The following is a 13,398-nucleotide window of genomic DNA, read 5'->3' on the forward strand; positions in this document are numbered from 1 at the left end:
TGTTTATTGTTGTGTGTCATCTAGCTTACCGCTGCTGTTGGTTTTGGAGCCGCAATAAAACGTTTCACAGTTAAAAAAAAAATCTAAAAAACATAATAAATTAAAGGTTAACTAAGAAGAGTGGTTAATCAGTAAGCTCACCAGTGTCATGTTCCATGCTTACGCAAACTCCCTGTTAAATATAAACAGATCTCTTTAAGAACAGTTTATATGTGATTGTCTTGGAGCCAAGCTTTTGGGTTGCTGGCATATTAAGTTCTGTTTTTATTACAGTTTGATTTATCCTGTTCTATTAGTATAGTTTTACTCTTAGTTAAACTTTGCAGTCTTAATCCCAAATTATATTGTCTTTGAGTTCTTCTTTCAACAGGGCTCTCTGTTGCTTTATTTGTGTAGTTGTAGTGTGAACTTCATTGTTCTCATAGCACTGAGTCTTAGTTGAAATTTCCCTTTGCTTCTAGTTCCTTGACTTGCTGCTCTCTTGTATTTTTGTTTATTATTTTATAGTTTTTATATTATATAGAGCAGGATGGAATCTTGTGCAACTGTGATCTTGGCAGGTTTAATCTTAGCTCTGCTGTGGATGTTTAATATAAAACACAAAAGGAACTGGCATTTACCTCCAGGACCCACTGCATTTCCTCTCATAGGAAACCTTCTACAGATAGGCAAAAAAGCACCTTTTAAAAGCTTTGTTAAGGTAAGAGTTCACTTTTTTTTTAAAAAAAATATTTGTGCTGTTTTTTAAGTTGTACAATAATTTTTCTCGTAATTTGAGGAGACTGACACACTTTCTATAAACACACCAAATTTAACTTTGACAGCATGTTGGCATTTAGACAAAACTTCAGCTGAATGTTCATTTAAATAAATGACTTATTTAATTTAAATGATTTAAATAAATCATTTAAACAATTTACATATCTTTAGTTCAGTGAAACCTACGGGCCAGTGATGACAGTATACCTAGGCTGGCAGCGGACAGTAGTTCTTGTAGGATATGATGTTGTGAAAGAAGCCTTGGTGGATCAAGCAGATGACTTCACAGGCAGAGCACCAATTCCATTTATACACAACCCTAACAAGAAATATGGTAAAGCATGATCACTCAAATATGTTGTCTTTGTCAAGGCAAAGTGATTTTGATTCCTAGTGCTTTAATTCTTTCATGAATCAGCATGGCTTCTCTTCCATTACTTGGAATGGTTTAACCTTTCAGGTATAGGGAGCAGTAATGGGGAACGCTGGCGTCAGCTACGACGCTTTACACTGACCACTCTAAAAGACTTTGGGATGGGACGCAAGGGGATGGATGAATGGATCCAAGAAGAGAGTGAACATATGAGGGATTACATACATAAATTAAAAGGTATAGTTTCAGGTGCTGAAAGGTCATTTCACATGAAGCTGTATACCTATATTTATATAACATTTAAAAAAAAAATAAAACGCTGATAAATGAAAATAAGTTTCCTATGCACAGCCTATGTACCTATATTTATATTACATAAAAAATTTAAATGTCGATACGTGAAAATAAATACATCACTATATGGAGCACTATCACCCCTAGTGACCACACCCATATACCTATATTTAACTACAACTCTGGGTGCCCAAAGTGTACACAGTCTCTGCCATGAGAATGTCCTAAAGAAAGAGACAAGGACCAGTGTTAAACTCACTGACACATCATCCTAGACTATCAAGTGCACTGAACATTACAGGACACTATAACACTAATGGAAAATAATCAGTCTTAAGTTTAGCAAGATAGAAGCATACCACAAGAATCCCACTAACCCATTATTTTCCAGTACTGAATTGACACCCACCACAGCCACCCAAAAAACCCAATATGATCTACTAAAACAGAGTGTTTTTGTGGGCTTCAGGTTGTTAACACAACAGGTTCACAACAACTGATCTCAGAAAACACATTCCAATGCATGAAAACACAGTTATTTTGGAAAGCCATGTGCCAACAAACATACTCTTTAAATCTCTTTAAAAAAACTCACTAAACAGTGGGAAAGTTGGAAGTGTGGGCATGTCATAACTATACTGAAGACCTTAGTTAATTTGACAGATGATTCCCCTTCTCTTGCAGGTGCACCATTTGACCCCACATTTTTATTGAGCTGTACAGTGTCTAACGTGATCTGCTGCCTGGTTTTTGGTCAGCGGTTCAACTATGAAGACAAGCAGTTCTTGCGCCTTCTTACCATACTTTCTCATATAGAAAAGGTTAACAGCAGGCCTGTGGGTCAGGTAACTGAAAGTGGGAGCAAAATTAAAAATGAAATAGAAATGCTTTTTAATTTGGTTTTCATATTTTGTATAAGAATATATACGTCTTTTGAAAATCATACTGTAAAAATGATCCAAACACAGTAGATGTATCATTGTCTCTTCACAAGAATGTATGTTGCTATGCTTCTTTACAACAGATGTACAACCTCTTTCCGAAACTCATGGACCATCTTCCTGGCCCCCATCAAAAAATTTTTGCAGAGTATGACGAGGTGAGAGGGTTTATCAAGATGAAGATCCAAGAACACAAAGACACATTGGAACCCAGCTCCCCACGAGACTACATAGACTCCTTCCTTATTCAAATCAACCAGGTTGGAAAACTTAAGCATAATTTATGGAAGAAAACTCAAAACTACAAATACTGTGTTTATTAATCTAGGTAATTAATATAATCTAAAGTGCTAAAAATCATTTTCCTAATTTTGCTATGAATGATTTTAAACACTCCTCTGTGAATTGTCACCTTCTTTTGGTGGAAAGGTTTGCATGTTGTTGGAGGAATTTGTTTGTGACAGGGTCTCCTAAGGCAAACTTGTCCTGGGTAAGGGACCAAATGAAAACCGATTCAGATAATCGCTATGAAGAAGGCTTTTGGGACAAGGAACATTATCTTTCTAGTGGGTAAGGAGCATGATGTTAAATTAAGAGACCCCCAGCTAGATGTGGTCAGCTTTATTTCAACACATTGCACGGGCTCTGGAACCAAACTCCTTTTGAGGGGCTGGACTCAGTTCCAATCTGGAGTTCCAATCAGTGTACTTGTATCTCCTCAGTTTTTTGCCTGCACATTGGAAGTTTAACTGGTTTACAAATGAGTTGTTTCCCTGCCCCTTCAGGTTGGGGACTGTGCCCTTACAGTCGTTTGCACTTATGTGCTTAACAACAGTTCAGAGTTCCCGGCCTTCTTGACATCAATGGGGGAATGGGTGGTAACCAGACTGGAAACTTTATTGTCCTAATTCTCCTGGTGGCCTACGACTCATCGATGGTGGCTGGGATTACGGCACCGCGGAAAAGGGCTGTGTTTTTACCATCAGTGTTTGGCGCCACAGCATGGCGCTGTCTGCCACCTTGCAGTTTTAAGGCCCAGGGAAACGAGCCCACCAGCGCTCTGTAGCGGCCATGACCGCTGGCAATAAGGAAAGGCTGTTCTTCATTGAGGACTCACGCTTGGGGAGACGTTTTCTGGTTGACTCAGGCTCCCAGAATAGCCTTGGGAACTCTCATGTCGTCTTTACATACCTCCATGATGGTATATAATTTAATCTTAAAAAAAAAAAGGAGAATTCCCGCGTACCACTACAGGGAGCCCAAGTTACCACCAAAGTAAAGGCTTTAAAGTAAAGGCTTCAAAACCAAGTTGATGCTGAAAGTACAAACATCACTAATGTCACAGAACTTTGCCGACATGTGGCCAACAGTAATGTTTTAATGTTCTTTGTTATCAAACATTTGCACATAAATAAGTGACATAATATTCAGTACTTGCTTTTAAAAGTTTACTCTTCTGCTGCCCCACTTCAGCCATCCGCCATTTTTTTTTTTTTTTCGAAAAAATTATCCACACCCACCGACATGCTATGAATTCTGGGATAGGTTGGGCCAAGAAGGATACACCCGACCCATCCTTCAAATTCGGGAAAATGCAGGACACATTTGTCGGCCGCATTTGGACCAACCTTTGAATTGGGACAGCATTTGTTGCGTCGCTGTGACGTAATCAACCTTTAAATGTGGCCTCAGAAGGATGCAGACCCTGAATTGGGACACTTGGGCCATTGTGTTGACCTTTGGCTGCTCGCAGAGTATAGCACCAGCAGTAGCTGAAGAAAAAATTTGTGTGGGAGTTTAGTGAGATCAAGGTGCAAGACTTTCAGTCAGCCACAAAACAATTCTCACCCATCATCAGCTGACTAAGGAGGGGAAAATGGTGCCAGTGTTGCCAACTCCCCAGTAAGGAAAATCGCTATTGGCTGTCCTAAAAGTTGCTAGAAGTCGCTAAATATCGTCATTGCCTAATTTGCATAATTGGTCCTGCGTATGTAATTGTAACAGACACTGTAGGAGACATAACATTGTGGAAGAGGCATAAAAAAAACACCCTAAAAGCATTTAGAATATATTTAGAACTACAAATTAAATTTCTCTTACCAATTATAGTTTTCAATAATTCCAACCCTCCTCCTTTATCTGGACTTGGGATCGGCAAAAGTGACCCGAAATAGGCACTCTGGTGGAATTACTTTTTTGGTGTGTGTGTTTTTAAGTACTTTTAAACCTTGTGATCCACAAAAAGTAACAGTAAAAGAAGTATTAACAATCAAAATGGACAGAGCAAACCTCACTGCAATGACGGGAATGATGAATTTTAGTGCATTGATTTATTTTAGCCAAAGAAAAATGTACATTTACCACTGCTCCCGCCCTGCGTTACAGTCTGGTGGGGTGCAGCAGCTGCTTCGCTCATGCGTGACTCATTTGCGGTTTGCACGCATTGGGGTGAATATCGCCCGCTCTGACATCAGCTGGGGGCGACTGCTGCTTGAGGACTATGTGCCGCCTGTGAGCATTTTGGCATGGGTGAGGTGACCACGGCAGGACCAGCTGCTTGTTGAGTGTAAGAGCGATACGTGCTTTCACATCAAAAAGTCGTCATAAGTCTCCAATAACACCACAAAAAGTCGCCAGATTTGCTGCTAGTCGCTTTTTAGAAAAAAAGTCGCTAAGGGGGTCTGAAAACTCGCTAAATATAGCGACAAAGTCGCTAAGTTGGCAACAATTCAATTCAATTCAATTCAATTTTATTTATATAGCGCCAAATCACAACAAAAGTCGCCTCAAGGCGCTTTATATTGTACAGTAGATAGCACAATAATAAATACAGAGAAAAACCCAATAATCATATGACCCCCTATGAGCAAGCACTTTGGCGACAGTGGGAAGGAAAAACTCCCTTTTAACAGGAAGAAACCTCCGGCAGAACCAGGCTCAGGGAGGGGCAGCCATCTGCTGTGACCGGTTGGGGTGAAAGAAGGAAAACAGGATGAAAGACATGCTGTGGAAGAGAGACAGAGATTAATAACAGATATGATTCGATGCAGAGAGGTCTATTAACACATAGTGAGTGAGAAAGGTGACTGGAAAGGAAAAACTCAATGCATCATGGGAATCCCCGGCAGCCTGCGTCTATTGCAGCATAACTAAGGGAGGATTCAGGGTCACCTGAGTGGTGCTATACTAATATAGTATACATAGTGGATTGTTGCAGACAGTAATCGAAAATATTGAGTGGTTGAGGCAGGCATACTTCAAGGATCTCCTCAATCTCACTGACATGTCTTCTCTTGAGGAAACAGAAGCTCTAAGAGGGTATTTTTCAACAATTCCTCGGCAAGGCCCCTCAGGAATTCAGCCAGAGTTCCTTCAGGTACTGGATGTAAAACCTAATCGAGATCTAGGCTAAAGTGGCAAAGGAGGTAGATGTTTCTCCTCTGCAAGGAGGGGAGCTGGTTAGTATGTTCCAACTATAAGGGGATTCTCAGTCTCTCTCGGAAGGTGGCAGGGTACTGGAGAGGAGAGTGTCTGTAAGTTGAACCTTGGATTCAGGAGGAACGATGCAGCTTTTGTCCTCGTCATGGAAAACTGGACCGCCTCTTTATCCTACCAAGGATATTTGAGGGTGCATGTGATTTTGCCCAACCACTGAACAGTGCTTTGTAGACTTGGAAAAGCCATTCAGCCAAGTCCCTTGGTAGATTGTGCGAGAATTGCTTAGGGATTATGAGGTCAATGATTCTGGTTTTTTTTTATGGACAGAATTTCTAGGTGTAGCAAAGTGACGGAAGGATTCCACTTTGGGGGTCTCACGATCTCCCTGTCTTTTGCAGATTATGTGGTTCTGTTGGTTACATCAAGTGGTGACCTTTAACTTGAACTGGAATTGTTTGTAGCCAAGTGTGAAGTGGTGGAAATGAGAATTAGTGCTTCCAAGTTTAAGGTCAAGGTTCTCAGCTGGAAAAGTGCACCCAAGTGCTGCTAGTGGTTAGCTTTAAGTATCTCAGGGTTTTATTCCCAAGTGAGAGGAACCTAAAGAGAGATACAATTTTCATGTTCTGAAGGCTGGTCTGTGATTGAAATGGGCATCTGTTCATAGTGAGGTACGGAGAAGCACACCCTGCAACCTCGACTTTTACTCTGCCCAACGCTTTCATTGGTTATACCAGAGGTTCCCAAAGTGTGGGGCCTGCCCCCTAGGGGGGCGCGGTATGAAAATTAAAAAAAAAAAGAGCGCTTGGACACTGTGGACAGGTGTTTGACGGGGCTCCCACACAAACGCAAAGCAGGAGATGAAGCATCGCCAAATATGTTTCCAAACCAACTTCCTTCCAAGCCAAAGACAGGAAAATATGGTGAAGCATATCTTCCCTTTGGCTTCACCTGCACAAGTGCCAAGGTAGGTCTCCCCTGCAAAATTAGTTTCCCTGCGTCGGGAGCACGCGCTGTGCTCTCCAAATCACGGACAAACAGTATCCCACATTCTTGATTTTTAGTTCACAAACACTTCTTGTAATAACTAACTACTCCTGACATTTTGGACATGTTACTAACATGTCCAAAGTACGCGCTGTGCTCTCCAAATCACGGACAAACAGTATCCCACATTCTTGATTTTTAGTTCACAAACACTTCTTGTAATAACTAACTACTCCTGACATTAAATGTCAGGAGTAGTTAGTTATTACAAGAAGTGTTTGTGAACTAAAAATCAAGAGCTAACATGATGTTAGCTCTTTATGCAGTAAAGTTACAGTGGGATACAAATAATATCAAATAATATCAGGCTGATCCTGCCATAATTTCCCCCTGTTCAAATCACGGACAAACAGTATCTCACAGTTGTTTATGTGTTTAAACCCATTTTGCACAGAGAGGCATTTTTTGAAAAATGTATTGATAGCAATGTTGAATATTATTACACAGGAAAAAAAAACAACTACACGTAAAATAATTACACCGTGATGCCTCTGCCTTTCTAAATGGAGGGACAGTAACTGCGTGTGTATATGTAAGCGTGTAAAACCTGAAGATAGTCAGATTAACAGTATTTTGTCTCTATCTGCCATTCTGCAATTCATCTCATGCAAACAATAACGTGGCGCACAGCGTGACGTGAAAAAAGGCACATACCTTTGACGTTGCATGACGAACTCTGTAATCCTTGTCCACACGTAAACGCAAAAAAGGAGTTTTAAATAATCTCCGTTTTCGGTGAATCGCAACGCCGTTTACGTGTTGACGAAAAGCCCAAACGCATAGAAACAGCTGAGTTTTCAAAAATACCTGTGTAGGTGTGGACGTAGCGTAAAAGAGTTAGTAGTATATTTTATTACTACCTGTGATTTATTGCCGTTTACTTGTATTTGCTTAATTGTTTACTAAATGTTTGAGGTGTGAAATAGACCGCAATGGAGTTTGTAAACAAAATATGGGTGTGTGTTTGGAGGATGTGTTTGTGGGGGGGGCGCGAACATTTTTCTTGTAAAAAAGGGGGGCCTGGCAAAAAAAGTTTGGGAACCACTGGGTTATACTGTCACATGACGTGAGGGACATAGATGAAGAAAATGACATTTCTTCAAAGGGTGGCTGGTTTCTCCTTTTCGAGATAGAGGGAGGAATCCGTTAATTTTGGAGAAACTCAGAGTACTCATTTGTAACACCTGTCCCACGTTCTATTGAGAGGGGCCCTGGGTTCCTGTTGTTACTTACTACTGATACTCCCTTTTTGATGCTTGTGATCTGAAATGTGTATTAAAATTGACTATATGACAATAAACCCCACACAAGCAGGTCAATTATAAATTTAACTCCACTTTAGTGGTGATTAGTTCCAATAACACAAAAGAAAAATAAGTGACATTAATAAAGTTTGTTGAACAATGACAAAGTATCCAACATCAACTGAAACCAAATAAATAATATGGTAGGCCCACACAGACTCTCACCGACACACACACCTTAACTGCAACAGTCTTTCTCTGTTAACAAACACCTTGTTGCAGGCCTGAGTCATGGCTCGGGTGCACTGGGACCTAAAGCAACATGGCCGCTTCACTCGTTGCCAAGCAGTAAAATAAAAAGCACGTGCAAACAATAGTACTCATACCTCCAGGCAGTTCAAGGGGATAGTTAGGGAAACTGGGTCAAGGTCACCAGCAGGGCCTGGCCGCAGCACTCACAGTTGCAGTATCCACGTATTCTCACGTTAAAACTTAAGTTCAACACACCAGCAGAAGGGACCTCCAGCACTCCAGCAAGACTTCTGTCTCCTCCTACCGAATCCCATAACCGAGCTAAATACCAATTTACATGCTCTTACATACTGTCTCAGCGATATTAGCATTAGCTACATACATGAATACAGAGCAGGACATGAGCTAAGCAAATATGCTAGGCTACGCTAGTGGCTAAGCGCGGTTAGAGGTTAGCCCATTTTACACAGTAACTTAAGACACTTAAGTGTCAAAGAAAATTCACAGACTCATATTTAACTCGCGGTAGTGTACAACAGCTTTCACGCTCCAGTTAACTGACGGTCAACCTGAAAATAAAAAGTTTTTCGCCTTACTATGAACTTACTGTTGCTCATGTCTCCGTTGCCAACTCCTCAGTAAGGAAAATCGCTATTGGCTGACCTAAAAGTCGCTAGAAGTCGCTAAATGATGTCATCGCCTAGTATGCATTATTGGTCATGCTAATATAATTGTAACCTGGGTTGTAGGAGAGAAAAATAACATCGTGGAAGAGACATAACGTCCTAAATGCATTTATAATTTATTTAGAACTACAAATTAAATTTCTTTTAGCAATTACTGTTTTTTTAATGTCACAATTCCAACCCTACTCCTTTATCCGGGCTTGGACCGGCAAAAGTGACCCGAAATAGGCACTCTGGTGGAGTTACTTTGTGTGTGTGTGTGTTTATAAGTAGTTTTAAACCTTGTGATCCTGAGATCAGAGCCTGAACATGAAAATCAGAGGCAATAGACATGGAATCTGGAACACAGAAAGTGCAGAGGATGAAACGCAGACAAACCAGCAACAAACAGAGGAAGACACAGGTCTTAAATAGACAGCGGGATAATGAGGGAATGAGACACAGGAGGAGAGCACAGCTGGGAATAATCACACAACGAGACAAAGGGCAAATAAACCTCAATATACTGAACACGGGTCAAGGACTATCAAAATAAAACAGAAGCCAGAACAGATCTAGATGCACACACAAATATACACTCACACAGACAGAAAGAGAAAAAATATAAAGAGAGACAGATCGAAGTACAGAGAAGCACAGAAAAACAATGATAACTTTCTTCTCTCAGGAAAAGGAGATTTCCACAACTGAGTTCCACTATGACAATTTGGTCTCTACAATAATGACTCTGTTTCTGGCTGGAACACAGACCACCAGCTCCACCCTGAGATTTGCTCTTAGCGTGCTGATTAAATACCCCCAAATGCAAGGTAAGACTGTGAATTTACTTTACAATACGTACAATACTAATGCACTATGGTTAGGAATAAGTCCCTTGGTGGACGTAAAAACAGATCAGAGTGGTAATAGTTTCTGTTTTGCTGTGTCCAGAGAAAATGCAGCAAGAGATTGACACTGTTATTGGAAAAGGCCGTTGTCCCAGGATGGAGGACAGGAAGTCCCTCCCTTTTTCACTTGCTGTCATCCATGAAGTGCAACGTTTTCTTGACCATGTCCCTCTCAGCCTCCCTCACTACACACTGAATGACATATCCTTCAGGGGTTATACAATCCCAAAGGTATTCTCAATTCCAAGATTTCATGTGTATTAAAGAATCTATTGTATATCAAGTCAGAGAATAATGTTGAAAACAGCAACACTAACAAGATATATGTTTTGAATAGGACACTGTAATTATTCCGCTGTTGCACTCTGTGCTAAAAGAGGAAAAGCAATGGGCCACTCCCAGGTCCTTCAATCCCCAGCACTTCCTGGACAATAACGGCAACTTCAAGAAAAATCCTGCATTCATGCCATTCTCTGCAGGTAAAGAGTCAACACACAGTTATTGATCATCCAGTTCTTTTGCATGTTGACATAATTCTTTTCCAAATATCTTGATATTTACAGTGAAAAGCAATTATTTTTAATCAGAGTCCTTTGTGTATCTCTACAGGGAAGAGAAACTGTGTCGGCGAGTCTCTGGCCCGTATGGAACTTTTTATTTTCATAGTATCATTGCTGCAGGATTTCACTTTTTCCTGTGCTGGAGGCCCTGACAGTATAAACCTCATTCCTGAATACAGCAGTTTTATTAATGTGCCCTGCAGATACCATATCATGGCCACACCTCGTTGAAAGAGATGATTTGTTTAGACAGAGTTGTAGTCTGATTGAAGCACTCGAACAAGGATGTCTTCATCAGCTTCTTGTGAAACAGTGATTTGAGGTTTATTTTACAGTTAGTTTGCTAGTACCTCACTGATGTAGAACACACAACCATTACATGCAAATCTTTCACCTCAACACAATTGTAATTTGTGTTTTTTTGGTCATGTATTCCTTTTCTTTAGTGAGTTATTGTTTCTTGTATTAATTTGATTTTTTTCTATGTCCAATAAAAATTACTACTGATTTTAACCAATAATTACTTTAAAAAAACTTGACACCTATCAGCAAATCATAAAAGCTTTTATGTAAACACTCAGTCTCATCATCGTTGTTAAAACTGTACAAACAAAAACACATTAATTAAGTCTAACAAGGACTTCAAAGTAAATTAATTTAAAATTGCTCTCCTGTGTGAAACGCTTCAAAATTAACATCTTAGTATTCGCTTTTATAACATTCACTCTTTGATTGTTTGATTGTTTCAGTTTTTTCATGAACACCATAACTAACACCTCTAAATAATTAAATTTTTATGGAAGAATTTTAGAATTTTGGATAACATGTGGGATTAGTTCTGCTAAAATTAAGACTGTATAGAAACAGAGTGCTCACTGTGAAACAGATTGAACAGCTGATTGCCTAGATACTAAACCAATCTCAAAGCTGAAAGCTTTAAGAAACACATTTTAAGTAATTATTTTAAAAATAGAACAGGCAAAGTTTATCATCTCATCCACACCTATCTCTGACCACGCAACCTCTTATCCAGCCTCCAGACTGCTAACTCTGCAAGCCTTCAACTCCTTGCTCATGTAGCAGTTTGCTTTTATGTTTATGCTTTCATTTGTAACTTTTCTTGTAATAATTTGTGGCAAGGGATTTATGTTTATTCTTTTGGATTTGGATTATTTAGCATTGTAGTTGCTCATTTTTAACATGTATTGTTGAATGTTTTGGTTGTGACCACAATTATTTTAAGCTCTTAAAATTATGAATTAAAATTATACAATTATTATTTAAATTGATGTTTTTATTGTATGTTGCAAACTTGCTTTTTAAACAATAATTGTATTTGTGTTGGCAGTTATCAAAATGACTGTCTCCTGCTTTTTTATATTTAGATTTTTTTTTTTAGTGTTTTTAGTTTTTGTTTTAAATTTATTGGACTGAAATGTTTTACAGATGGCATATAACAATAATTCCTAACAGTCCAAACACCCAAACTGTCTGCAGTGCATGGCTCACAGGCAGAAGTGTTAGCAGGGCCCCATGAAAAAAATATAACTTTACTTTAATATTGCAAACCATGCCAACCTTGGTGTCAGAAGAAAATTGTGTATATGTTATCAGCTACATGAAATGTGCTCTTTTAGGATCACTGAGCAAATGTCTACGTGACTTTTCACCTAATAACTTTTGTGATGTCTCCAAAAGTTGAATCTGTTCATCTGGACGTAGCGTTTTGTGGGAGAAACGTTTCGTCACTCATCCAAGTGACTTCTTCAGTCTCAGCTGACTGCAGGTTTCCCCAAACCTTATAAACAGTATATTTGCATAATGACTGAAACCAGCCCACTGAAGGAACAATGGGCTGTGAGTGTACAAAAGGCCCCGTAGTTGTGAGTTTTATTCTGTTCAGTTGTTCACCTGTAGTTTCTTAGAGTGGCCAGTAGAGGTCACCCCACCGCTTTGTATGAGAGAGGGTTTGGGCAGGGAGATACGTGGGTGAAGTATATGAGCGTTTCCACTCCTGATTACCGGTAGAGAAGTGGTCATTTCATGAGAAGTGTGCGTTACTGAGCAACGTAAGTCTGTGATGGGTGAGGATGTGGGGATGAGAGGCGTTTGTGACTGTAATTGAAGTTAGAGGGAAATGACTATGTTTCTGTCTGTGTCGCTAGCGAGTGCTAAGCGGAGCTAAGCTAAGCTAAGCTAGGCTAGCTCTCCTGCCGTGTGATTGGGGATAACTGTGTGCTGGGTTAGCTCAGTGGGTTTATATGTGAGACGTGGGTAATATATGGCTTATGGTAGCAAAGGGGATGTTAGTTTATTTCCCACCTGTGTTTCTGTTGATGTACTCTTAGTTACCATTGTGAACATTTCAGTGATGTACTGTTTTCTTTCTGTTCATTTTAGAGACCACACACACACACACACACACACCCACCCCGCTCATATCCACACCAATGCACCTAAACTTGTATGTAACACCTGCTCCTCTGACAAGGCTGTTACCTCTGACCGTGTGAAGGCAATACAAGCGTCCAAACCATCCTTGGTGTCCTCATTGTCTCATTCCTGAATATCCATCCGGGCCTAGAGTAGTGTTCTGGCCGACACTCCGGGGAGTGGTGGCTGCAAACCTGAATCAACGCCTTACAGTCCTCGCATTCCGGGTTATCTACCCAACAGTGAGGTCACAAAAACTTTTGTGATGATAAACTTGTTTACCAACTAGCAGCTTCCTCTCTTCTAGAACATACAGATAGAAAAGGGGAACCTCAGCTCTGAGTTCTAAGAATAACTTTGTTATCTTTGTACACAGACGCACACATAGACACACAGAAAAGTATAAATAAAGCACGCAGACAGTGATGAGACGCAGGTCGTGCGTCCATGACTGCCCTCGCGAGTGAAAGAATCTGCAGTGTTTGTG

The 13,398-nt window shown here is 40.1% G+C and overlaps 1 protein-coding gene and 1 long non-coding RNA gene across 2 annotated transcripts; both read left to right on the forward strand.

Annotated features, from left to right (window-relative positions):
* Positions 1–198: 198 nt before the first annotated feature.
* On the forward strand, positions 199–11,577 carry LOC100705287 (cytochrome P450 2F3). Its single transcript, XM_019367547.2, has 9 exons — positions 199–700; positions 931–1,093; positions 1,220–1,369; positions 2,111–2,271; positions 2,451–2,627; positions 9,699–9,840; positions 9,962–10,149; positions 10,256–10,397; positions 10,528–11,577. The coding sequence occupies exons 1-9, from the start codon at positions 530–532 to the stop codon at positions 10,707–10,709; spliced, it is 1,476 nt and encodes a 491-aa protein (XP_019223092.1). The 5' UTR covers positions 199–529; the 3' UTR covers positions 10,710–11,577.
* Positions 11,578–12,216: 639 nt separating this feature from the next.
* On the forward strand, positions 12,217–13,153 carry LOC109205081 (uncharacterized). The gene is made up of 2 exons (XR_003213814.1): positions 12,217–12,547; positions 12,879–13,153. It is a non-coding gene; the product is annotated as an uncharacterized LOC109205081 (long non-coding RNA).
* Positions 13,154–13,398: the final 245 nt, after the last annotated feature.

The sequence above is a fragment of the Oreochromis niloticus genome, linkage group LG14 (assembly GCF_001858045.2).
Source record: "Oreochromis niloticus isolate F11D_XX linkage group LG14, O_niloticus_UMD_NMBU, whole genome shotgun sequence".
Classification (NCBI taxonomy): domain Eukaryota; kingdom Metazoa; phylum Chordata; class Actinopteri; order Cichliformes; family Cichlidae; genus Oreochromis; species Oreochromis niloticus.

Bases quoted from the DNA above. Each gene is read 5' to 3' on its own strand.
- LOC100705287 (XM_019367547.2), top strand. From the start codon at position 530: ATGGAATCTTGTGCAACTGTGATCTTGGCAGGTTTAATCTTAGCTCTG. The intron at 2,272-2,450 runs GTAACTGAAAGT...TCTTTACAACAG, and splicing joins ACAGCAGGCCTGTGGGTCAG to ATGTACAACCTCTTTCCGAA. The intron at 10,150-10,255 runs GTATTCTCAATT...TGTTTTGAATAG, and splicing joins GGGGTTATACAATCCCAAAG to GACACTGTAATTATTCCGCT.